This window comes from Thunnus maccoyii, chromosome 20 (genome assembly GCF_910596095.1).
Source record: "Thunnus maccoyii chromosome 20, fThuMac1.1, whole genome shotgun sequence".
In the NCBI taxonomy this organism is placed as follows: Eukaryota; Metazoa; Chordata; class Actinopteri; order Scombriformes; family Scombridae; genus Thunnus; species Thunnus maccoyii.
The window spans coordinates 1,527,983-1,553,994 of NC_056552.1; the positions used below are offsets into that span (position 1 = coordinate 1,527,983).

At 38.8% G+C, this 26,012-nt stretch overlaps 3 protein-coding genes across 3 annotated transcripts in view; all 3 read left to right on the forward strand.

The window, feature by feature from the left end:
* Window positions 1–3,314: 3,314 nt before the first annotated feature.
* On the forward strand, window positions 3,315–9,722 carry LOC121886794 (collagen alpha-1(XII) chain-like; the record flags this gene model as incomplete). Its single annotated transcript, XM_042397125.1, has 6 exons — window positions 3,315–3,514; window positions 4,218–4,367; window positions 6,242–6,361; window positions 7,021–7,185; window positions 7,742–7,891; window positions 9,568–9,722. Coding segments are annotated over exons 1-6 (891 nt in total), but the record flags the coding sequence as incomplete, so codon positions are not given.
* Window positions 9,723–9,853: 131 nt separating this feature from the next.
* On the forward strand, window positions 9,854–11,869 carry LOC121886798. The gene is made up of 4 exons (XM_042397130.1): window positions 9,854–9,882; window positions 9,950–10,231; window positions 10,439–10,768; window positions 11,790–11,869. The coding sequence occupies exons 2-4, from the start codon at window positions 9,997–9,999 to the stop codon at window positions 11,828–11,830; spliced, it is 606 nt and encodes a 201-aa protein (XP_042253064.1). The 5' UTR covers window positions 9,854–9,882; window positions 9,950–9,996; the 3' UTR covers window positions 11,831–11,869.
* A 4,634-nt stretch (window positions 11,870–16,503) lies between these two features.
* Window positions 16,504–26,012, forward strand: part of LOC121886780 (cartilage matrix protein-like) — a 118,702-nt gene continuing 109,193 nt past the window's right edge. The window contains exons 1-6 of the mRNA XM_042397077.1: window positions 16,504–16,614; window positions 20,837–20,869; window positions 21,642–21,791; window positions 23,290–23,409; window positions 24,221–24,385; window positions 25,664–25,813. Of these exons, the coding sequence (XP_042253011.1) occupies window positions 16,572–16,614; window positions 20,837–20,869; window positions 21,642–21,791; window positions 23,290–23,409; window positions 24,221–24,385; window positions 25,664–25,813 (661 nt within the window). The 5' untranslated portion in view covers window positions 16,504–16,571. The remainder of the gene's footprint in view (window positions 16,615–20,836; window positions 20,870–21,641; window positions 21,792–23,289; window positions 23,410–24,220; window positions 24,386–25,663; window positions 25,814–26,012) is intronic.

The following is a 26,012-nucleotide window of genomic DNA, read 5'->3' on the forward strand; positions in this document are numbered from 1 at the left end:
TCCTGTCAGAAAGCACATGAAGCTGATGAAGAGATAAAGGATTCAGGGGAAACACCACATCTGATTAACATAAAAAGACACGATGAGTCCAACAGACGAGCAGAGAGAGACGACACAGAGACGGAGACGGACGTCTAACTGGACATGGATCACCTGCTGATGCTGTTGCTGCTGCTGTGGAGCTCAGGTAAGACTCTGCTGTAATGTAAAAATACTGAGTTCAAGTCAAACAGCAGCTTTGAAAACTGCAGTAAAAGTCAACATGGTCAGTAAAATGTAGTGAAGTGTGTTCAGTAAAAGTTCTGATACTTGCTGTAATGAGTTTTATCTCTTTAACTTCTAATAACAAACCAATAATTCATGTGTTCATCATCTAATAATGAAAATTCAAAGCATATAAATGTAAAATCCTGCTGACGTCTTCAGGCTGTGTTTGTGGGTCATGTGACCGTCACCTTGCAGGGACTGTGGGTATATTTAGAAGAACAGGGAGGGACTTTGAAGGCAGGTTTGATTGACAGGCCAGCTCCTCATTTGTGAGGAGGTTCTTTTTTGGACTTTTCTCATTTAATAAGTGACTTTTTATTATTCTACCTCTGTGTTCATTATCAGATGGGTGACTGTGGATTGTTGGAGCTGTTTATTTAGGATGTTTGGATTTTACATTATTTGATGTGTTTTAATCATTTGATGTGTTATTTTGTTGCTGTAATCTGACATAAAAGAGCTTCCATATAACAGTGTAGCCCAGTAAACATTTACATGAAAGCATCAGGAGCTACAGGAGAGTTATATGTGTACTTATACATACATACTGATGCACATATACAAAATGCACATCACACAGTTTCTCCTGGAAGACATTCACAGTGTTGCACTCTGATGGTGACATGAAACCTGACAGACGTAGTTGACAAGTGAAGTTCACTTTCACACCTGCACACACCTGACCAATCACTGCCTTAAGTGGGTGAGACTGTCTGTTACAGACAACCCTTTATGAGCCACTCTGTTGTTATTTTTTCACCTTTATTTATTCAGGAGGGTTTCACTGAGAGCAATGCTGTCTGTTTCAGGAACACACTGATCACATTCACACAGTTGCACATTCACACCTGGAAGCTGTCCAGTCCAGCAGAATTTATGTCCCCACAACATGAGGAACACAAGTACACACACACACACACACGCACACACACACACACACACACACACACACACACACACACACACACACATTGTCGCAGGTCACTTTTAGGGACATTACATAGACATTAATTTCCTGGAGACATACCCTAACCCTAACCTTTTTTAAGACTTTTTTTTTGTTCCTTTTAACCCTGTAAGGTCCACTGTTGCAATATTACAACAATCACTTTTAGCTGTCCTAAAACCCTTTAATTTCTGCATCAGAGGCCTACAACAACATCTGAGAGGTGAAAAAAAAAGTTTGCTCATTTTTTTCTATATTTAGGCTTTACGGGGTTAATAATAAAAACTATTAACATGACATTTAAAAACAAACAAAACATGTTTTAATCCTCTCAAATGTTCCTTTAAATCAGCTGCAAACTTCCTCGATGACAGAAAACAGTTTGTTTGAATGGGAACAAAATGAAGTTGAGAGGTTTTTCTGTGACAGGAAAGTGTTTAAGGACAAACTGATTAGCATCTGATGTGAGATTACAGAGTATACTTCTGTTACCATGGCAATGCAAGAGCATTTCTTGTCACATATAGGACTGACTGTTGCGAAACACTTTTTAAATTTTTTTCTTATCAAATATATTTGTTTGAGCCGCTTCCTGTAACTCTGTCAAACTTTTTCTCACACTTAACCCCTAAAAGTTTCCACTTGTCATTGCTTAAAGATTGTTAAAACAATCCAAATGCTTTAAACAGAGTCTTCATTTTAAGATTTAATGATTTATGTTATGGGAACTTAAGTTTTTTTCCACAAAAGGGAAGTGAGTCCCCACAATGTGACTGTGAAGATTTATATCCTCACAATGTGAGGAATATAAGCACACACACACACACACACACACACACACACACACACACACACACACACACACACACACACACAAGCGTCTGTTGAGCTTGTGTTCATGTGTTCATCTCATCTGCTGCTCTTCAAAGAAGCAGAAAGTAGAAGCAGTGAGGTCAAGAAAAAAGGTCTTAAAGTTTCAGGCTGACCAGACAAAGAGAGACGTTTGTTGTTCCATCTTTTTTTTTTGTTGTTGTCTTTTTACGAGGATTATTTCACCCAAAAATAATACCTCATACTGCAGTCTACCTTTACACAATCTGCAGGAATGTGAGGGAAACATGTAATATCTATAAAAAGCCATGTTTCATCCAGCTCTCTTTATTCATAGAAAATAAACTTTATTCTATTTATAATTCATATTCATATGATATGATGAAAATATCGGTTTTACTGTGTCTTCCAGGCCAGGTATACTGTAAAATTAAATTAATACAGGTATAATAAATGTACATTTTAATAGATTTACACATAGCGCAACAAAAATAAAATCACATGAATTCCACTTGATTTAACAGCTCAGGTGGAAGTTACTGCTACTCTGCTAAACTAAGCTAAGCTAAGCTACCTTTAGCAGTAGTTTAACTGTTTTATTTGTCTCCATCATGTTTGGATTTAGCTGGAATAACAAAGTCGTTTACCAAGATCTTGGTTCAAAGTTTACATATTATGTTACAGATAACAGCTCATGGGGAAAAAGTAACTTCATTTAGCTTTAGCTAAGACTAGCCATGGCTATATCAGCAGCTAGCTTAACTTGACAATGCTCTACAGTGTATATTGTGTAGTTCTGTGTAGTTCAGTCTAGTTGAAAGAGATTCTGGCTGGTTTTCCTCCTTAGTTCATTTCATTTGGGCAGATCTGAACACAGCAAACGTCCTCAGACCAAAATAACTTCACAGAGATCCTTTAGAGGAAGTGGTCTTGGTTCGTTTGTGGTTGAAACGTGATGTGGCCTCCATCTGACCAATTACACGGCTTCAAGTTTGAGCTAAATGGCTCCCGTAGCCAGGAGCGCTTTGCATGCTGGGATGTTGATGAGTGAAATCAACAAGGTCCGACCTGCACTAACAAACAAGTACATTGTCTTCTTGGTATTTGGGCAGATCGGAGCTTCTTCAGGACCTTCTTCCTGTGTTTATGTTCTCACTCCCGCCCCAGACACATCTGACCAATGAGAAAAGAGAACATTCTCACCTGGCTTTTAATGATGATTTTTGGTTCACTTAGATTTCTTTCTGTGTGTAAAGAAACAGAAATAAGTTTATCATGCCATCCATTGATTCAGACCAGAACAAACACCTTTTCTTAAGATGTCTAGCTTGCTGTCTGTCTCTTCTAGAGCCTCCAGATGTCCAGAAACAGCTCTGTGTTTGTTCAGTTCACAGCTCTGCTCCAATCTAAATGTGAAATTTCTGATTTTCTCTCCAGGACTCCAGGCTGAAGATAAACACCAATCAACAGGTAAAAAGAGAGAAAGAGAGAATAGGCGCCTCCTTTGGAGGTGTTCAAGCACGTCCAACTGGTAGGAGACCTCAGTGCAGAACACGCTGGAGGGATTATATGTATCTCATCTGGTCTGGGAACACCTCTGGATCCCCCAGGAGGACCAGCACCTAGATAAGCAGCTGAGAATGGATGAAGTTTGGTTCATGTCCAAATAGTCTCAAAACTAATGACACAACTGTACTTTTTGTTTGGTATTAATTGTCAAATGTTAGTGTGCTGACATGCTGAACTAAGATGGTTAACATGGTAAACATAATACCTGCTAAATGTCAGCATGTTAGCATTTAGCTCAAAACACCAGTGTGTACAGTCTCACAGTGCTGTTAGCATGACTGTAGACTTTCAGGATATGTCCGAAATCCCTCCCTGGTTCACTCATTCACTACTCACTAATACACACTGTCTGCTGTGGAGTCGCACACCGCTAATTTTGGTGTCTATAAAATGCAATGCATGGCATTGTGGGATTGTTTGCAGGAAGTAGTGATCACAACATGAACATTACTTTTTTGATCCATTGTGGAACATTTGAGGCTCTACATATTGGATAAATTTGCACTTTGAAGTAAATAGTGAGTGATTTCAGACACAGCCTTAGTCTTGCTTCAACATTTGGTCTCTTGTGTCTTATATCCCACAATCCTCTGTTTTCCTCCAGGTTCTCAGTGTGAAAGCACAGCCAAGGCTGACATCATGCTGTTGGTCGACGGATCCTATAGCATTGGCCTTACAAACTTTGCAATCATTAGGTCCTTTCTAAATCAAACAGTCAGCAACTTCGATATCGGCCCTGACAAAGTCCAGATCGGTAATATTTTTACTACAACAACTATTAACACTACTGATCCTGGTACTATTACTACTACTGCTTGTGTATAAAGTACTCAAAATACTAAAATCTTTACAGCACATTGTGAAACACACACAGGTCCCGTACTATAAATTAGCAAAAGAGCAGCAAAATGGGACATGATAACAAGAGTAGTCAAGGTTATGGCTGATGTGAGGATAAAAGGACCATACCAGTGGTTTTACATGTTTAAGCTAAATAACTGCTGTCTGCATACAGCCTCCATTACTGCCAGTTATTTCCCAAAACATGCAGACATATTTTAGCTTTTGTATTAACTTGCAGAATTCTCAAAATGTTCAAAATGAAATGTTCAGGAGATACACCTACTTTAAAATTCGGTGCTTCATCTACAGAAACACACATTTATAACTCATAGTAATTATGATTCAGCTTGTAAAACAATCTTTTATCCAGACACTGATTTCCATGGTGGAGATATACTGTACATTCCTTCTGTGTAGGTCCGTGTTGGATCAGTTAGCAGGACAGATGTTCTGACTGAATAGACTCTGTGAAGCACATCACATTTCTGAACAAAACATTCTAGCTAGGAGGGATGCACAACTTTGTCATGTTGGTTCATCCACAGCATCAACTTTCTACAGTCGTTCTGTAGAAAGAGGAATTGTCTTCTTGTTGGAGCTCAAGACATTTACTTGTCTCTTCTTCTCTAATTCTTTCTTGTTTATTAACTAGTATGTAAACTAATAAAAGCCCTCACCTTCTCCTTCCTACTCTGCTTTTATATGTCACCAGACTAGATGTCAGCATTAAAAATGGAGGAATAACAACTTTAAACTGTATTAAAAACTCACTTGACTTCTGTGTGACAACATTTAGCTCGCTTTAAACAGTGCAGGTGGTGACTGACTGACACGTTTTTACTGTAGGTTTATGCGTTCGCTGCTGAACGTTCAGTACCATCAACCTTCATACTAGGCTCGACTCAACCTGATTGGACTCAGCTGTTGCTGATACTGATATCACCTCTCATACATACTCGCTGCCCTCAATACTTCCTGTACATGCTGAACTGCTGCCCGTATGCCAAAGAATACCAAAGAGATGCTCAGGGGCTTCAGGCTTCACCAGATTGGTTCATGAGTCATATCGTGGAAATTGTCTGAAACATAAAACACACATATGAAATAATATACAAAATACTGCTGGGTTGAAGATTAAAAAATATTGTACAATAAGAAGACAGCACACACAAAGACTTACATCAGTTCATCTCAGCGAGCAAAAAGCAAACCCCATTATATTATAGTTGGAGAAGGAACAAAGAAATTATCTTTGATTGGTCAAATCATACAAATTTTAGTTATGTATGTATGTTAACTAAGAGCCACATCACCTAAAGACACAAATCAGGGAAGATATGTGACCTTTGACCCCTTAATATGTCCTGTTTACTCCAAGACACAGAGTTTTACCTTCTTGGGGATGAAACAGGATAGAGAAGGCCAGTGGTCCCCTCAGCAATATCAAAAGAACATGTTTGTCCAAAAGGTCGGAGAAAATGTATTGATCTCACTTAACATTTGTATATTAAAATGATAAGCCAATCCTTTGGTCTTTCATTACTTTTACTGTCAGACAGTAGACTCAGGGGTTATTGGCCTGTTAGCCTGTTAGGAATGAGTGTGCATGAGACATGTGATGTGATAATAACAATAATAATACTAATAAACCAATGCATCTGATCAAGAACACTCAGTGCAAATTATCATTCTCATACTCATTATTATCATTGTTATTCTCATTATCATTTAAAAACAAAAGCTGAGTCAGTGTGTCAGTTTTACACATTTCTGTGTTTTCTGCAGGTCTGGTTCAGTACAGTGACGACCCAAATACGGAGTGGCAGCTGAACACCCACCAGACCAAAAAATCCCTGATGAGGGCCATAGCCAACCTGCCATACAAAGGAGGAAACACCTACACAGGTGATTTAACAGCACACTGTCTGATCCACACCAGCGTTACACTGTGAGGGACTGAGGCAGAGACTCTGATTAGATCCAAATATATTTACTTTCTGTATTTAGGTCTGTCAGCGGTGGAAAGTGAAGAGACGTCAGATAAAGTTAATAAAAAGTATTGTGACTCATACTGATTCCAGAAACAGTAGTGTTACAGTAGAAATTAAATGAGCAATGATGGTAATTTGTATTATTGTTACTATCATAATATTAATAATTGTGATACTATTATGATTGCTAATATTGTGATATTACATTTTTGTATGGTATCATGCTATAATATTATAAAGCAAAGATTGCTGAATTCATTATAGTGATAGTGATTATAATAATTATAATAATACAATACCAACATTCAAAATCATAATGATTTGAGCGTCTCACAATAGAATTTGAAGCTCTGTGATTGGATGTTTCTGACTGAAATGCACTTTGGGAGTCATAGTTAACTTTCTCTTTCAGTTTTTATGTCTACAGGCTTCTAGCTTTGACTTTTTATCAAAGAAACAGATATTTTTAACAAGGTTGTGGAAGTGCTCCAACTGTCAGTCACCTAACAGTCATTGCGATAGTCAGCTTTTCAACTCTGCACCTTTTAAATCCTCTTTATTACTGTCATACAGGAGAAGCTCTGAAACACATCCTCCATAACAACTTTAAACCCAATGTGGGAATGCGTGCAGACTCCCACAAAATTGCTATCCTGATTACTGATGGAAAGTCTCAGGACAACGTATCCCTCGCCTCGCAGCACCTGAGAGACACTGGCATTGAGGTCTACGCTATTGGTATAGTGGCCATTTTACTGTGTCCCAAGTTTCAGGCCACTTAATCTGTAAAGTATCTGAGTTTTGACTTGCATTCCACTGATTTAAATCCACTTTTCTTGTGGAAACCAAATGTACTCACAAGTCCACAGGATGCAGGGAAAATGCTGAATGAAATGACATTGCATTGAGTCTGGTCCATTACTGACTTGATGTTGTATCCCAAACTTTAACACACGTTATTACCTGCTATCACATGTACACACGTTATACATGTTATGTACGGTCAAAATCTTAGTTTGATCTGAACTTACTTGCAGATTCCTCTACAGCACCAGTCAAAGGTTTGGTCACACTTTCTCATTCAAGTGAGTGGGAAGGTGTGTCCAAACATTTAACTGGTATTTTATATCTTAGCACATTATTGGGGGGATATTTGGAAGATGCACTTTAAAAACTGCCTTATATTTTGCATTTTCCACTGTCTTAAATAATAAAAATATGTGTTCCTGTGTTCCAGCACCCAAGAACAGAATCATTTTTTAAGGTACAGTTTTAACAGTATTTTTTCTTTCAGGTGTAAAGAGTGCAAACGAGGATGAGCTGAGGGTCATCGCCTCAGATCCTATTAAAAACCACGTGTACACGCTCAGTGACTTCTCATCCCTCCTGGACATCGTTGACAACCTCACCATCAACCTCTGTAACAGTACCAACAGCAGCCTAGGTAAACAAAGAGTCCATCAAGAGTCCAATTTCCAACAGCACCCTGTCCAAAAATTACATCACTTGCTGGCCTGTTTTGTTTGATTCAGTACTCCAAAAATTCAGATATTGCAGCAGCATGAGCAGTTCAACAAAGAGTCCTCTTTGGCTTTCAAAACATCATTGTCTTCTTGCAGCTGGCGCATGTTGGATTCAAGCAGGGTTACTGTGCTGCTGTGAGATGACACTGTTTCCTCAGTGATGTCAAAGTGAGGGGCAGAGGCTTCAACTTTTTTCTTTGACAGCATTCAAGACCAGGCCATAATGTTGCCCTCATTTCTTCAGCCAGCGCTATACAGGATTTTTCCTGCTCAACTCATAGGCAGGATGCTGTCAGCATTTCCCCTGTGGTCAACACAGGATGTCCCCCTCTTTGGATGGGTTTACCGGCTTGATCTTCGAATTGTTAATCTTGCCCTTGCAGTGTTCTAAAGATGAAAAACGTATGTTATTCATAGCTAAATGTGCACTTTGTGTATAGTAGTTAAGGAGCTACTCCCCTTGTGTCAGCTCAGCTCAAAGCCATAGCGGAAATCCATGTCTCCACCAGTTTGTGTGGTATAAAGCCATAGGCTTTGATGAGATCCAGCCATATAGCAAACAGGTCTCTGTGACCTTCGTACACCTCTATGATCAGCTGAGTAACCACTCCTGTATGCTCAATGCACCCTGGGACCTTCAGGACTTCCCTTTCTGAACTGAGGTGTTGAAGTAGGAGTTCTTCTGAGTTTTGCCATCAGGTGTCGAGCAACAATACTGAAAGTTATCAGTATCATTATAAGTGCACTGCTGAAGTCTGAGATCATCTTGAGCTGTTAAATGTTGTTTGTGTTTTCCACCTTTGGAACTCAAAGACTCTCCACTGTTAGACTACCTTCCCCCTTCTCCGGATCACCTTGAGGATCCTTCACAATCATTGCAGGAGACTGGGGCATGTCTTGTAGAGCTTGTAGGGCACTCCTCTAGGGCCTGGGGCCAAGCTTGTTCTATCAGCCCCAGTGACATCCTGGATCTCCCTCAAGATTTGCTCCATAGTTTTAAACTAGATGCTGATTTCTAGTGAAGATATCGAAGCCCTGCCTTCTCCCAGGTGTTGTTCCCTCTCTCCTTCGCTGCACGTGTTTTTGAGGTACCAGTCAGTTCATCTCTTTGACGCATGCCAGGTGACCGTTTCGCTCCTGTGCAAGTAGTTTCTTGGTGGAATTGAAGGGGTCTGCCACAAATGCCCCTGCCAACGTTAAAAAGAAAGTTTTAGTCAGAGAAAAGGTATGAGTATCAGATGGGTCAATCAAGCTTGTTAGGAGATAAAGATGTCACATTTCATCAGGTATTGTTAAATACAGGTGTGCTGCTTCTTCCTGAAAGCAGTAATCTGACAGAGGAAAACAAAAAATGGGCACAAGGTCAATGGGGTCTACCAGGGTGTCATTCCTCATACTACCGCAAGATGTTGCCAGACTAAGAAATATTTGAATCCAACAAATAGCATCTTGCAATTTTTTCTGTACATTTGTGTACTTGTGTCAGGGTATGAAGGTGCTCTCTCTCTATCAATAACTTTTTTGAAGTTGAAATAATCTTTATCAGCATGAATATTGCAGTGAATACTGATGAATTTAATGATCTTTCTCTCTCCAGACTCTGTCAGGCTGGTGAATGGGACTACTATGTGTTCAGGCAGACTGGAGGTTAAGTTTAACCAGTTTAACCAGTCGTGGTCTTCAGTGTGTGAAGCTGACTTTGACCAGCAGGATGCAGAGGTGGTCTGTAGGGAGCTCGGCTGTGGGGCTCCCTCAGTCCTCCAGGGGGCGCTCTATGGAGAAGTGGAGGCTCTGATATGGACCAAAGAGTTCCAGTGTGGAGGCAATGAGTCTGCTCTCCTGGACTGTGGAAGATCAGACTCAAATAGAAGCACCTGCTCACCTGACAAAGCTGTTGGACTCACCTGCTCAGGTAGAAGAGGAGCTGCAGCTTTGATTTGTTTTTTTCTTTTACTGATGACTCTCTTGTTTCTCTTCAGAGCCTGTCAGGTTGGTGGGAGAAGCCAGTCGCTGTGCAGGTACACTGATGGTGAAACGAACAAAGTGGAGACCAGTGCAGGACTCTGACTGGACCCTGAAGGAAGCAGCTGCAGCGTGTGGAGATATGGACTGTGGCTCTGCTGTTTCAATAGGAAGGAGAAATAATTCCTTAGAGGAATCTGTATGGTGGATCAGATCTGACTGTGTTCAGTCTGGATATGCCCTGAGGGAATGTGCATCATCAAGTTCCTCTTCCTCCATCGTGGAGCTCATCTGCTCAGGTAAGTCCATCAGTGACATCATCTATGACAGTAATATTTTCCTTCCTCTGGCACAGTGATAGTCAGTGGTTTCCATTGGACTGAACTGTAAACTTATCCAGGACGACGGCATCCTAAAGGGTAGAGAAGTTATCTTGTTCCTGGAGGCTCATTGCTTCAAACCCCCATAAAATGCTGGTTCAGCCAATCATCTCTCTGTGTTTACAGACCTGCTGGTTCAGCCAATCATCTCTGTGTCTTCTACAATGAACGGGGTCTCCGAGGCCCAGCAGCAGGGGTTTCAAGTGCGTCGGGGCTCCGACTTCACCATCAGCTGCTCCGTCCAGCCTCAGTACCCAGGAGGCTCCTTCCAGCTCACCTTCACCTCCTCCAACACAACATACAACTACACCCAGCCAGCTGTCAATCACTCTGCTGACTTCCTGTTTCCTGCTGCAGACCCCGCCCACCAAGGAAACTACAGCTGTGTTTATGAAGTCATTGTTTTTTCTCATAACTTCTCCTCTGAGAGCCGTCTGCTGTCTCTCACTGTCACAGGTAAGCTGAAGCAGAGTGTGAAGCTCAGTGGAACTGAGACGTCACACTGACTTTGTTTCCATGTTTGTAAAACATGATAAAAAGTCATCAGGCAGCAGGACCGACCCAGCGACCTACAGAGAGCTGAGACAGAATCTGATGAAGGAACTGTAAACTGTTTCCTTCCCGGCTTCTTTAATGTTATTGAACCATAACAACTGTGTTGTAGTGAAAAGTAAAAGACAGCAAACGAGTCAGTGAAGCCACAATAATGGTACGAAACAGTAGATACAGAAGAGTTAAGTCAAAGGAAACTTCACTTGTTTGAGATTCTTCGAGACATCTCACCTCTCATCCAAAAGTCTTCTTTGGGTCTGACTGACTCGTGGAGACCTGTAGTTCGTTTACACTTGAAGAGTCATTAAGGTCACATATGGGATGTTAAAGATAAAATATACTAACTCAACATAAAATAGTTTATTTTTCGCCCTGTACACATAATCACTTAGATTCTCGTTGGCATATGATGTTAATACAGGTGATATTTCCAACAATACATGTGTTAAGTTTAAAAACAGCTTTTTCTTGCCCAAGATTAATTTATTTGTTTCTGCTTGGATTAGAAAATGCTGGTCCTCCTTAATTGTAATGTTAGAGGTAAGACTCAAAGAAGAACAAGAAAAAGTTGAAAAAAACAGATATAGGACCAGAATATAGTACAAAACACAAAACAATGGTCCAGTTTGCTTTTCTAGCACATGCCATGTTTCTGTTTGATGGGAGTTGTTGTACTCATGATGTCATGAGATCTAATGTGATGACTGAATGTGTCTCGTCAGATCCAACAGTTTTTATCATCAGACTGGTCGTCCTGCCGGTGACTCTGCTGTTGTTCATCATTGCCATCTATTTCATCCTGAAGGTACTGAACACATGTTTGTTGTTTAGAGGACTGGTTGAAATGAAGCACTCAGCCTGTTTATATTGAACTGAAGAGAGGAGTGATGCAGTAACTTAGATCTGTGTTGTCATGTCTCTCCAGGCCAGCAGGGGGCAGAAGTCAGGCCCACAGGAGAACATTGAGCTGGATTCTTATAATCTCGGTGTTTCCAGAGCTGAAGAGGAAGGAGCTCAGGGAGCAGAGTAGGACCTCCAAGGAGTCAAACAAACATCCATCTGCTCAGTGGAGGATTTTATATTTTTTACACAGACATTCCCTTTAAAGTAGCACTTAAATCACTGCAGAAAAGGTTTCATCTCTCCTTTCAGTCTCATGTGATAAACCAACCAGCTTTTTGCAGTCCGTATCTCAAGGAGTGACGTCATATTGGACAATTTTGCACCTCATGATTTACGAGTTACCAGTGCTTCAGTTGGTCTGGAATGACCAACAGCTTATATTCATGTTTGCAAGCTTTAGATATAGATATAGACATATAACATGTATAACAGACATTGCTAATTCATTTAGTTGACTTTATGACTCTTCTCTACATGTGCTACTTTTACACTTGTTTTACAACTGTTAATCAGAAGTTAGTCTCACTTTAAAATACTGAACAAACAGTTTTGCAAATGTTTTACGAGGAAGGAAACACATTCAACTCATTTGTTAGAATTACAGGATAAACACAATGAGTTTAATGCAGATTGTAAACTTAACTTTTGTTTATCTACAAAAAACTCCGATCAGTCGACTCAGGAAAAACAAACCTCACACACATCTGCAAAACTGTCACAAAATACTCGATTATCTGTATATAGTTTTATTTTGTCATTATTAACCTCTCATGTAAACAGCTGTAACTGTTTTTATACTTTAAGATTTCCATGAATCCAGTTTTATGGTCTGAGTCAAGAAATCATTTTTATAAAATACATCCAGTTTTTCTTCACTGCCTTTTATATATATACTTGAGTTTTTGAGGATAAAAATTGTGTTATTCAGCTGACGTGTAATTTTCTCATTTTTATATTTGTTCTTTGAGAAATTCAATAAATCAAACATTTGAGTTAGATCAAATGTTTCATCTTTGAGCACCACTTTCTGATCAGTCACTCTTTAGGATTTATAAGCATTAATTAATGGTTAATAAGTCACTTACTGATCATTTAGAGATAAGTTATAAGCCATTATTATGGATAACTTCTGGGTTGCAAGTAGGAAGCTGACGTGAAAATTGTTTCTGACTCCTAATTAAGTCTCAACATGACGTGAACGCTCAAGTTTTCATCCAGAGTTCACGTCAATGTTTTTCAGACAAACTTGTGAACCAAAAACAGGACGAAATAAAATCTAACAATAATAAAATAAAACCAAAAAAAGAGAAAAAAAAGAAACTTCAAATTTCACATCTTTATTATGACATCTCAAAATCACATACAAAAAAAAGAAAAAACACAACAAAAATATATATTACGTAAAAAATGAGGTCTCGACACATTTCACATATATGATACAAACTGATTCATCTTCATTGACCTGACAACAAGAATAAATAAAACTGGAAAAACATCAGTGCAAAGTATTTTCATTTCATTTGAGCAGTAATCTTTGACTTTATGTTTCAAACACTCTGCCTGATGTGTGTAATCAGAACAGTTCAAACATTTGTTGTCAGAGGTTCATTATCACCACAGAGCACTGAGGTTGTGATCAGAGGTGATTCTGAAAACCCTCCCTGTTGGTGTGTTTAAGGACACTCTGACATCTGCATTGCACTGATGGTCTCTGCTGTTACACAGAATCAAATCCACAAAAACATTAAAAAAACGTGTTGCTGTGGACCAGATAATGTGACTTTGATCATTTCTTGCATTAAAAAAGCTTTAATATTAAATGTTGCAGTATTTCTGAGCACAGCAGACAGATGTGAAAACATTCTGCTCAAAACTGTTTTACTAAACTGCAATAATGCAACTAATAAAAGAAAAATGGGATAAAACATTCAAAAAGACCTTTAACACAGCAAATAGAAAACACTGATATAAAATATTAACTATTGACAAAAAAAAAATCATACATCACAAAGCTTTCAGCGTGTCCTTTTTCCACAGGAAAATGACAACACTTACACATCAAGAAGTCTGTGGTTCCTCAGGAACAGTTAGCAGCAGTTAGCAGGGAGTGACTGCGTGTCTCTGCTGTCTCCACACTGTTTGTGCAGTAAATAATCAACTCTGCGGTGTCCCATGCACTCTGAAGCGATACATGCAGGTGTACTCCTGGTGGCCCCAGTTGGACAACACCTGCACCTCAATGATCTGAAAGGTTCGGTCATTTTCCTCCTGTCGAAGAAGAAAAAACAATAAGCTGAAATCACAGTAAAGGTGTGGTGTCATTGGCGAATCTGCGCACTTAGCGTTAATTTAAAAATAGTGAATAGTGAATATAAGGGCTTTTGGATAGTCTAAAGGTTTTAGATTCCAGATTTTTTTTATTGGGAAAAAATAATTTTCCAAAATTATACTGAAATTAATATTGCACAATTATGAATAATTGCCAACAATACTTTGCCTCACACGGGGCACCATTTTGCTGGGCCTTCCGACAAGTTTGGCTATCAGTAATAATTAATCATTATCAAAAAAAGCCTGGTAGCACCCTGTGGCTCTATCTAACAGGCTCTATTTCTTACTTGGGCTGGAATGCATAGCAGTAACAGCCAGGTACAAACTATCTATGTGTCACAGGACCAGTGGCATGCTGTGTTTTAATTAAAAAGGGGAGCACTTGAATAAACAGTCAATTCCAACAGCTTGACTAGGTGTCATTGAATATGTGTTATTTGAATGCTGAACCGAAATCCTTATAATTCCTAAAGAGTAGGTATAACTTGAGTGGCTGGCAGCAATGGTAAATTCTTAATATAATACTATGGGAACACTGTAAACAAACAATCATTATCACAGATAATGATTAATTATTAAAATCAATAGCAGAGGAACAGACACATCCTCATCTCAACACCATCACAAACAAGATGATCTTTTTATGAAATATAACATTAACTGCCAGGTAAAAAGAGCAGAGACTTCACACAACAAAAGTCATTATATTTAGTGTGTCATCTATTAATTTTATTGATCATGAGGATCTGGTGGTTTTCCACCTTAGTTAAAGAATCCAGATGAATTTTTTACGTTATGGTCGATACCTCATATGTTTAATCAGGTCAGTACCTGAACAGAAACTGGTCTCAAAATCTTTTCATTTACCTAAAAACATTTTGTATTTCTGCAGTTATATCCCTGATCGTGTGCAGAAGGCTGTCAAACAGCTCGTAAATCATTTTAATAATCAGACAGGTTCCTTTCTTTGACGTCAGCAGTTTGATCAGAGTCTTCTTTTAACAGGAAATGTGTTGATGTAAAGGTACATAAATCAGGGTGAAAATAATTGTATATTGATCACTTTTATATTTTAAAAACCTTTTTTGTGTGAAACCTAGTGTGTTTTATCCCTGACAGCAACATGGCTGCAGGGTGCATCTCTCAGTCAGTCCACCTGTAGTTTTGAGTGAAATATCTCAACAACTATTAAACAAATTGCCACCAAATGTGGTTCAAACATTCATGTTTTTCCTCAAGATAAATCATAATAAGTTTGTTTCATCTAGTGCCATCATCTGGTCAAAACTCTAATTTGTCCAACACTTTTTTGAAATTTGTGAAAACTGGTATAAAACAAGAACAATGAGCTTGTTAACAATATGGATGGTAGAAAATCTGATTTTTGGGGGGAAAATAACCAGAAGCACATTTTTTAAAGCCTCTGATTGGTTGGTTTCAAATCTTAAGTACCTCATTATATCGTTAAATATTCATCCCCACAAGAACACACATGATCATTAAAAAAACAGGAATACAGAAATCTCATGTGAATGAACCAAAACTGTTCCATCTGTGTTCATGTAGGAAGCGTTACTCAGAGTAAGAAGCTGGAGGTTCTTGTAAAAGTAGCATATACTGTCATACTCTGCAGTGATGACTCACAGTGACTGAGAGTTTAAGTTTAAACTGATATCTGGAAAACAACCCCAGAAAAGACACCCAGAAAACCCTCCTTCAGATAGAAAGTTGCCCCCCCCCCCCCCCCCCCCGACACACACACACACACACACACGCATCTAGTATTAAGCCAATATTTTGTTTGTATTTATTATTTTTTCTTCTTGTTGTTTTGTTTGTACTGTCCCGTGTCACATGTGTTTTTGTGTTAATCACTTATGTTGCACTCAATAAAAAGAACAGTAAATAAAATTTGAAAAAACAGAAAACACACAAACAACTCAGCAGCAGTCACTGCTGTATGTCGCAATAACTGCTGTGATGTTGCCACGGTAACAGCAGTATAATCTCAGCTGCTCATCAGTGAGTTTATCCTCAGACCCGCTGATTGGTCTATCTCACTGTCAATCAATATATCAATAGCTCTGATCCTTACAAGCCAAATGAGCTGTCACGATTGGTTGCGTGTTGTCATGGCGATCCAAACCACATGTGAGCATCAAGTTTTAGTTGGTTGGTCCAACCTTTCTAAATGGAAGCCCCCCCATCCCCAGTGCAAATAACAGGCTGGAGTGTGTATGAATGAGAGGTGCGTTGGATAAACGTCCTTCATTTACTTTAGCTGTCAGTCACATGATGAAGCCGCTCAGAGCTGTTTCAGCCAGCAGCTTCCTGTCAGAAAGCACATGAAGCTGATGAGGAGATAAAGGATTCAGAGGAAACACCACATCTGATTAACATAAAAAGACACGATGAGTCCAACAGACGAGCAGAGAGAGACGACACAGAGACGGAGACAGACGTCTACCTGGACATGGATCACCTGCTGATGCTGTTGCTGCTGCTGTGGAGCTCAGGTAAGACTCTGCTGTAATGTAAAAATACTGAGTTCAAGTCAAACAGCAGCTTTGAAAACTGCAGTAAAAGTCAACATGGTCAGTAAAATGTAGTGAAGTGTGTTCAGTAAAAGTTCTGATACTTGCTGTAATGAGTTTTATCTCTTTAACTTCAAAAAACAAACCAATAATTCATGTGTTCATCATCTAATAATGAAAATTCAAAGCATATAAATGTAAAATCCTGCTGACGTCTTCAAGCTGTTCGTGAAGTGACTTAAGTGACTTTTTATTATTCTACCTCTGTGTTCATTATCAAATGGGTGACTGTGGATTGTTGGAGCTGTTTATTTAGGATGTTTGGATTTTACATTTATTTGATGTGTTTTAATCATTTGATGTGTTATTTTGTTGCTGTAATCTGACATAAAAGAGCTTCCATATAACAGTGTAGCCCAGTAAACATTTACATGAAAGCATCAGGAGCTACAGGAAAGTTATATGTGTACTTATACATACATACTGATGCACATATACAAAATGCACATCACACAGTTTCTCCTGGAAGACATTCACAGTGTTGCACTCTGATGGTGACATGAAACCTGACAGACGTAGTTGAGAAGTTAAGTTCAAGCCACTTTCACACCTGCACACACCTGACCAATCACTGCCTTAAGTGGGTGAGACTGTCTGTTACAGACAACCCTTTATGAGCCACTCTGTTGTCATTTTTTCACCTTTATTTATTCAGGAGGGTTTCACTGAGAGCAATGCTGTCTGTTTCAGGAACACACTGATCACATTCACACAGTTGCACATTCACACCTGGAAGCTGTCCAGTCCAGCAGAATTTATGTCCCCACAACATGAGGAACACAAGTACACACACACACACACACACACACACACACACACACACACACACACACACACACACACACACATTGTCGCAGGTCACTTTTAGGGACATTACATAGACATTAATTTCCTGGAGACATACCCTAACCCTAACCTTTTTTAAGACTTTTTTGTTCCTTTTAACCCTGTAAGGTCCACTGTTGCAATATTACAACAATCACTTTTAGCTGTCCTAAAACCCTTTAATTTCCGCATCAGAGGCCTACAACAACATCTGAGAGGTGAAAAAAAAGTTTGCTCATTTTTTTCTATATTTAGACTTTACATGACATTTAAAAACATGTTTTAATCCTCTCAAATGTTCCTTTAAATCAGCTGCAAACTTCCTCAATGACAGAAAACAATTTGTTTTAATGGGAACAAAATGAAGTTGAGAGGTTTTTCTGTGACAGGAAAGTGTTTAAGGACAAACTGATTAGCATCTGATGTGAGATTACAGAGTATACTTCTGTTACCATGGCAATGCAAGAGCATTTCTTGTCACATATAGGACTGACTGTTGCGAAACACTTTTTAAATTTTTTTCTTATCAAATATACGTGTTTGAGCCGCTTCCTGTAACTCTGTCAAACTTTTTCTCACACTTAACCCCTAAAAGTTTCCACTTGTCATTGCTTAAAGATTGTTAAAACAATCAAAATCCTTTAAACAGAGTCTTCATTTTAAGATTTAATGATTTATGTTATGGGAACTTGAGTTTTTTTCCACAAAAGGGAAGTGAGTCCCCACAATGTGACTGTGAAGATTTATATCCTCACAATGTGAGAAATATAAGCACGCATGCACACAGCAGCACATCATGATGCTGATATGCAATAGGGAGAGATGTGTGTTTGGATATCAGTAGGAAAAACCTTTGTTTTCATTTCCATAGCAATGTGGCTGAGGTCTTACATCTGGGACACACTGGATGCGTGAGCCGTGCGTGTCACGCGCATGTCACGTGCTGCTGCTGCAGCGCGTCATCTTGAGATTCGGGGCGTGATGCGCGCGGTTCTCAGCAAAATTAGACAGGGAAAATGATCAGTTGATAGTCATATTGACATCATAGCAGCAACATTACATCTTTCACTATGGTTTCAAATGTGTGTATCTGTGCAATGTGTCACAGACATGAAGTGTCACCACTGCGCGTCAGCCTGTGCGTACACACTGGGGCAGGGAGCCTCTCTGGTGGGGAACTCCAGCGATTGAACCAATTGAAAAACGGAGATTCTTTTCTCGACTCCTGTTTGCTTTCTGTGATATTAGTTCAAACCGGGGCTCCTGCCTGTTGTTTCACCTGCTTCCAGACGGAGATTTGGTGTTGTTGTTTTCCTTATTTGTTGTCAGTTTCCCTCCTGACAGTTAGTTTGGAGGTTTGCTTGTTGGAGTGTGTTTGGCTCGTTTGGGGAACTTGTTGTTGTCTGGAGGAATTTTCTTCACCTGGAGCAGTGACAGTGGGGGTTTAACTGGCAGAATGATCAGTATAATCAATAAAAAAAACCCTTCCTGTGTGAGGAGTGTATGTGGCTGACACAGAAGTAGCACCAACCAGACCCCACCATGCCTGTCAGAGAAAAAGCTGCTTTCACCTCACATAATTCATTCATTTCTCCCTCATCCTTCTGCTGATCTAACAACAGGTGACACTTTCTGAAACTGCATATCAGGCTAAACTCAAAGCCCCGCCCACTGTTTAGCAGTCCAATCAAATGCGAAGGATTTGATTTAAACCCCTCTTGTAACTGTACACCACTCAAATATTCACTGGGATATACATCACATACAGAAGCTTAAGATGGTCTAACTTTGTTTCACGGGGCCTTTAATATCTGAGATCTGTGAACATGGTGACATCGCTAAAAAGACGTCTGATAGGTCAAAAACATGAGCAGTCAGATGATCAGACAGGAAACAAACCAACATGTTAGACAAACACAAGTTTTAATGAACCGTACTTTTCCTTTAACTCTGTATGAAGCGTCTGTTGAGCTTGTGTTCATGTGTTCATCTCATCTGCTGCTCTTCAAAGAAGCAGAAAGTAGAAGCAGTGAGGTCAAGAAAAAAGGTCTTAAAGTTTCAGGCTGACCAGGCAAAGAGAGACGTTTGTTGTTCCATCATTTTTTTTTTTTTTTGTTGTCTTTTTACGAGGATTATTTCACCCAAAAATAATACCTCATACTGCAGTCTACCTTTACACAATCTGCAGGAATGTGAGGGAAACATGTAATATCTATAAAAATGTCATGTTTCATCCAGAAACATGACATTTTTCATAGAAAATAAACTTTATTGTATTTATAATTCATATTCATATTATATCATAATAATAAATAAATGAATACAGGTATAATAAATGTACATTTTAATACATTTACACATAGCGCAACAAAAATAAAATCACATGAATTCCACTTGATTTAACAGCTCAGGTGGAAGTTACGGCTACTCTGCTAAACTAAGCTAAGCTAAACTACCTTTAGCAGTAGTTTAATCGTTTTATTTGTCTCCATCATGTTTGGATTTAGCTGGAATAACAAAGTCGTTTACCAAGATCTTGGTTCAAAGTTTACATATTATGTTACAGATAATAGCTCATGGGGAAAAAGTAACTTCATTTAGCTTTAGCTAAGACTAGCCATGGCTATATCAGCAGCTAGCTTAACTTGACAATGCTCTACAGTGTATATTGTGTAGTTCTGTGTAGTTCAGTCTAGTTGAAAGAGATTCTGGTTGGTTTTCCTCCTTAGTTCATTTCATTTGGGCAGATCTGAACACAGCAAACGTCCTCAGACCAAAATAACTTCACAGAGACCCTTTAGAGGAAGTGGTCTTAGTGTGTTTGTGGTGGAAACGTGATGTGGCCTCCATCTGACCAATTACAAGGCTTCAAGTTTGAGCTAAATGGCTCCCGTAGCCAGAACCGCTTTGCATGCTGGGATGTTGATGAGTGAAATCAACAAGGTCCAACCTGCACTTACAACCAAGTACATTGTCTTCTTGGTATTTGGGCAGATCGGAGCTTCTTCAGGACCTTCTTCCTGTGTTTATGTTCTCACTCCCGCCCCAGACACATCTGACCAATGAGAAGAGAGAACATTCTCACCTGGCTTTTAATGATGATTTTTGGTTCACTTAGATTTCCTTCTGTGTGTAAAGAAACAGAAATAAGTTTATCATGCCATCCATTGATTCAGACCAGAACAAACACCTTTTCTTAAGATGTCTAGCTTGCTGTCTGTCTCTTCTAGAGCCTCCAGATGTCCAGAAACAGCTCTGTGTTTGTTCAGTTCACAGCTCTGCTCCAATCTAAATGTGAAATTTCTGATTTTCTCTCTAGGACTCCAGGCTGAAGATAAACACCAATCAACAGGTAAAAAGAGAGAAAGAGAGAATAGGCGCCTCCTTTGGAGGTGTTCAGGCTCATCTAACTGGTAGGAGACCTCAGTGCAGAACACGCTGGAGGGATTATATGTATCTCATCTGGTCTGGGAACACCTCTGGATCCCCCAGGAGGATCAGCACCTAGATAAGCAGCTGAGAATGGATGAAGTTTGGTTCATGTTCAAATAGTCTCAAAACTAATGACACAACTGTACTTTTTGTTTGGTGTTAATTGTCAAATGTTAGTGTTCTGACATGCTGAACTAAGATGGTTAACATGGTAAACACTATACCTGCTAAATGTCAGCATGTTAGCATTTAGCTCAAAACAGCACTGTGAGACTGTACACAGTGCTGTTAGCATGACTGTAGACTTTCAGGATGTGTCCGAAATCCCTCCCTGGTTCACTCATTCACTACTCACTAATACACACAGTTTATTCAATAATGAGCAGAAATTACAGATTTTGGAAATTCACTAATCGTCATTTTTACATCATCACTGTCTGCTGTGGAGTCGCACACCGCTAATTTTGGTGTCTGTAAAATGCAATGCATGGCATTGTGGGATTGTTTGCAGGAAGTAGTGTTCACAACATGAACATTACTTTTTTGTTCCATTGTGGAACATTTGAGGCTACAAATATTGGACAAATTTGCACTTTGTAGTAAATAGTGAGTGATTTCAGACACAGCCTTAGTCTTGCTTCAATATTTGGTCTCTTGTGTCTTATATCCCACAATCCTCTGTTTTCCTCCAGGTTCTCAGTGTGAAAGCACAGCCAAGGCTGACATCGTGCTGTTAGTCGATGGATCTGGGAGCATCATTTCTCAAGATTATGAAGACATTAGGTCCTTTCTAACTCAAATAATCAGCAACTTCGACATCGGCCCTGACAAAGTCCAGATCGGTAATATTTTTACTGCTACAACTATTAACACTACTGATCCTGATACTATTACTACTACTGCTTGTGTATAAAGTACTTAAAATACTAAAATCTTTACAGCACATTGTGAAACACACACAGGTCCCGTATTATAAATTAGCAAAAGAGCGGCAAAATGGGACATGATAACAAGAGTAGTCAAGGTTATGGCTGATGTGAGGATAAAAGGACCATACCAGTGGTTTTACATGTTTAAGCTAAATAACTGCTGTCTGCATACAGCCTCCATTACTGCCAGTTATTTCCCAAAACATGCAGACATATTTTAGCTTTTGTATTAACTTGCAGAATTCTCAAAATGTTCAAAATAAAATGTTCAGGTGATACACCTACCTTAAAATTCAGTGCTTCATCTACTGAAACACACATTTATATCATGTTAATTATGATTCAGATTGTAAAACAATGTTTTATCCAGACACTGATTTCCATGGTTGAGATATACTGTACATTCCTTCTGTGTAGGTCCATGTTGGATCAGTTAGCAGGACAGATGTTCTGACTGAACAGACTCTGTGAAGCACACCGCATTTCTGAACAAAACATTCTAGCTAGGAGGGATGCACAACTTTGTCATGTTGGTTCATCCACAGCATCAACTTTCTACAGTCGTTCTGTAGAAAGAGGAATTGTCTTCTTGTTGGAGCTCAAGACATTTTCTTGTCTCTTCTTCTCTAATTCTTTCTTGTTTATTAACTAGTATGTAAACTAATAAAAGCCCTCACCTTCTCCTTCCTACTCTGCTTTTATATGTCACCAGACTAGATGTCAGTGATAAAAATGGAGGAATTACAACGTTAAACTGTATTAAAAACTCAATTGACTTCTGTGTGACAACATTTAGCTCGCTTTAAACAGTGCAGGTGGTGACTGACTGACAGGTTTTTACTGTAGGTTTATGCGTTCGCTGCTGAACGTTCAGTACCATCAACCTTCATACTAGACTCGACTCAACCTGACTGGACTCAGCTGTTGCTGATACTGATATCAGCTCTCATACATACTCGCTACCCTCAATACTTCCTGTACATGCTGAACTGCTGCCTGTATGCCGAAGAATACCGAAGAGATGCTCAGGGGCTTCAGGCTTCACCAGATTCGTTCATATACCAGAGTCAGACAGTAGACTCAGGAGTTATTAGCCTGTTAGCCTGTTAGTTCTACTGGACTGAACTGCTGGAATGGTCCTTTAAGTCCTTTGGTTCTTCTATGCATATGTAAATTAATACAGGCATGAGTGTGTGTGAGACATGTGATGTCTGTGAATGAGTGTTAGGGCAATGATAATGACAACGAAATAATAACAATAATAATAGTAATAAACCAATGCATCTGTTCAAGAACAATCAGTGCAAATTATTATTCTCATACTCATTATTATCATTGTTATTCTCACTATCATTTAAAAGCAAAAGCTGAGTCAGTGTGTCAGTTTTACACATTTCTGTGTTTTCTGCAGGTCTGGTTCAGTACAGTCGCAACCCAAATACGGAGTGGCAGCTGAACACCCACCAGACCAAAAAATCCCTGCTGAGGGCCATAGCCAAGCTGGAACACAGAGGAGGAGGAACCTACACAGGTGATTTAACAGCACACTGTCTGATCCACACCAGCTTTACACTGTGAGGGACTGAGGCAGAGACTCTGATTAGATCCAAATATATTTACTTTCTGTATTTAGGTCTGTCAGCGGTGGAAAGTGAAGTTGTTAGTGATCCATATTTTGTACAAAATTTTAATTTTAAGTATAGTATAGAATATATACATAAATATATGGCGCAATTTGTGAATGAAATTCACTCCCTTGACAGATCAAGAAAACTGTATCTGCTAACAAATAGCATTTTCAGAACAGAGACTTCAGATAAAGTTAATAAAAAGTATTGTGACTCATACTGATTCCAGAAACAGTAGAGTTACAGTAGAAATTAGATGAGCAATGATGGTAATTTGTATTATTGTTACTATCATAATATTAATAATTGTGATACTATTATGATTGTTAATATTGTGATATTACATTTTTTGTATGGTATCATGCTATAATATTATAAAGCAAAGATTGCTGAATTCATTATAGTGATAGTGATTATAATAACTATATTAACACATTAACAACATTAAAAAATCATAATGATTTGAGCGTCTCACAATAGAATTTGAAGCTCTGTGATTGGATGTTTCCAACTGAAATGCACCTTGGGAGTCATAGTTAACTTTCTCTCTCAGTTTTTATGTCTACAGGCTTCTAGATTTGACTTTTTATCAGAGAAACAGATATTTTTAACAAGGTTGTGGAAGTGCTCCAACTGTCACTCACCTAACAGTCATTGCAACAGTCAGCTTTTCAACTCTGCACCTTTTAAATCCTCTTTATTACTGTCATACAGGAAAAGCTCTGAACTACATCCTCCATAACAACTTTAAACCCAATGTGGGAATGCGTACAGACTCCCACAAAATTGCTATTGTCATTACTGATGGAGAGTCTCAGGACAACGTATCCTTCGCCTCGCAGCACCTGAGAGACGCCGGCATTGATGTCTACGCTATTGGTATAGTGGCTGTTTTACTATGTTCCAAGTTTCAGGCCACTTAATCTGTAAAGTATCTGAGTCTTGACTTGCGTTCCACTGAATTAAATCCACTTTTCTTGTGGAAACCAAATGTACTCACAAGTCCACCGGATGCAGGGAAAATACTGAATGAAAATTTATTTGAACCTGCATTAAGCCTGATCCATTACTGACTGATGTTGTATTCCAAACTTTAACACACATTATTACCAGCTATCACATGTATACATGGTATACATGTTATGTACAGTCAAAAACTTGGTTCAATCTGAACTTATTTGCTGATTCCTCCACATCACCAGTCAAAGGTTTGGATACACTTTCTCATTCAAGTAAGTAGGAAGGTGTGTCCAAACGTTTGACTGGTGCTGTACATCTTATCGCATGTTTTTTTTTGTTTGTTTTTATTTGGGGGGAGGGGGTGGAATGTGCTTTAAAAATGACCTTAAATTTTGCATTTTCCACTGTCTAAAATAATAAAAATATGTGTTCCTGCATTCCAGCACCTAAGAATAGAATAATAGCAATTTTATACATAAGCTTAGCAAAGTCCACCCATAATACTCTTCAAAATGTACTTAAACTGTATATAAGCTTTACATCAAGAGTAGCATGAATGTAAATACTGTTGGCATGTAATTACAACAGAAATTATTTACAAAATACCAATATGTGCCTCAGTGGTTCTTACAACTGGTGATTGACTTTGTTGGTTTGAATAGCAAGGAAGCAGCACAGCCTCAGAAAGGTTTGTAAAGTGAAGATAAACTTTGAAATAATCTGCAACTATGAAACTACATTACTTTACCACAAAAGTAAAAGTGACATTAATATGAATTTAACATGATATTTCATGTTTGTCCCAATGAAAATGTTAGCTAGAAAGACCTTAAAAATATATAATGACTACATTCGTTGTTAATATCAGTTAAGTTATTAAATCAAATTAAGCATGTTTCAAGACATTGAAAGTTACTTTTAATAGTGAGCTACAACAAACTAAAACCTGCGGCAACCCACAAAGTCAAGCTAAAAACACAAGGTATGCTTTGGCAGATGGTCAGCGATGTTGTAAAATATGATTTCTAGTTAATTGGATTTAAAATGCACAACCATCAGCATGCCCTGACAGTTCAGTTTAAAGAGCAGAAAGCAACATGAAACTAATTTTTTTTTAAATTCTACCAACCAAATATTTTTCTTTGTTGTGGGTTTCATTTTTTAAGGCCCAGTTTTAACAGTATTTCTTTCTTCCAGGTGTAACGGGTGCAGAGAAGAATGAGCTAAAGGCCATCGCCTCTTATCCTGTTGAAAACCACATGTACATGCTCAGTGACTTCTCATCCCTCCTGAACATCATTGACGACTTCACCAGCAACCTCTGTAACAGTATCAATGGCAGCTTAGGTAGGCAAAGAGTCCATCATAATCAAACAGCGATATGTGTTAGCACCACACTGATCTGCTGGTATCAGAATCAATCTTAAGACATCAAGTTTTAAAAGTTGTTAGGCATCACCTAAATATGGATTGTTGTTGTGTGACCACTGAGCCTAGTTTACATTATTAATTTTTAATTGACATTGTGGGTGCTGTTGTGTGTAGC

Coding starts and splice junctions, on each gene's coding strand:
- LOC121886798 (XM_042397130.1), top strand. CDS start 9,997: ATGGTGAAACGAACAAAGTGGAGACCAGTGCAGGACTCTGACTGGACC. Junction 10,232..10,438: donor CGTGGAGCTCATCTGCTCAG/GTAAGTCCATCA, acceptor CTGTGTTTACAG/ACCTGCTGGTTCAGCCAATC. Junction 10,769..11,789: donor GCTGTCTCTCACTGTCACAG/GTAAGCTGAAGC, acceptor ATGTCTCTCCAG/GCCAGCAGGGGGCAGAAGTC.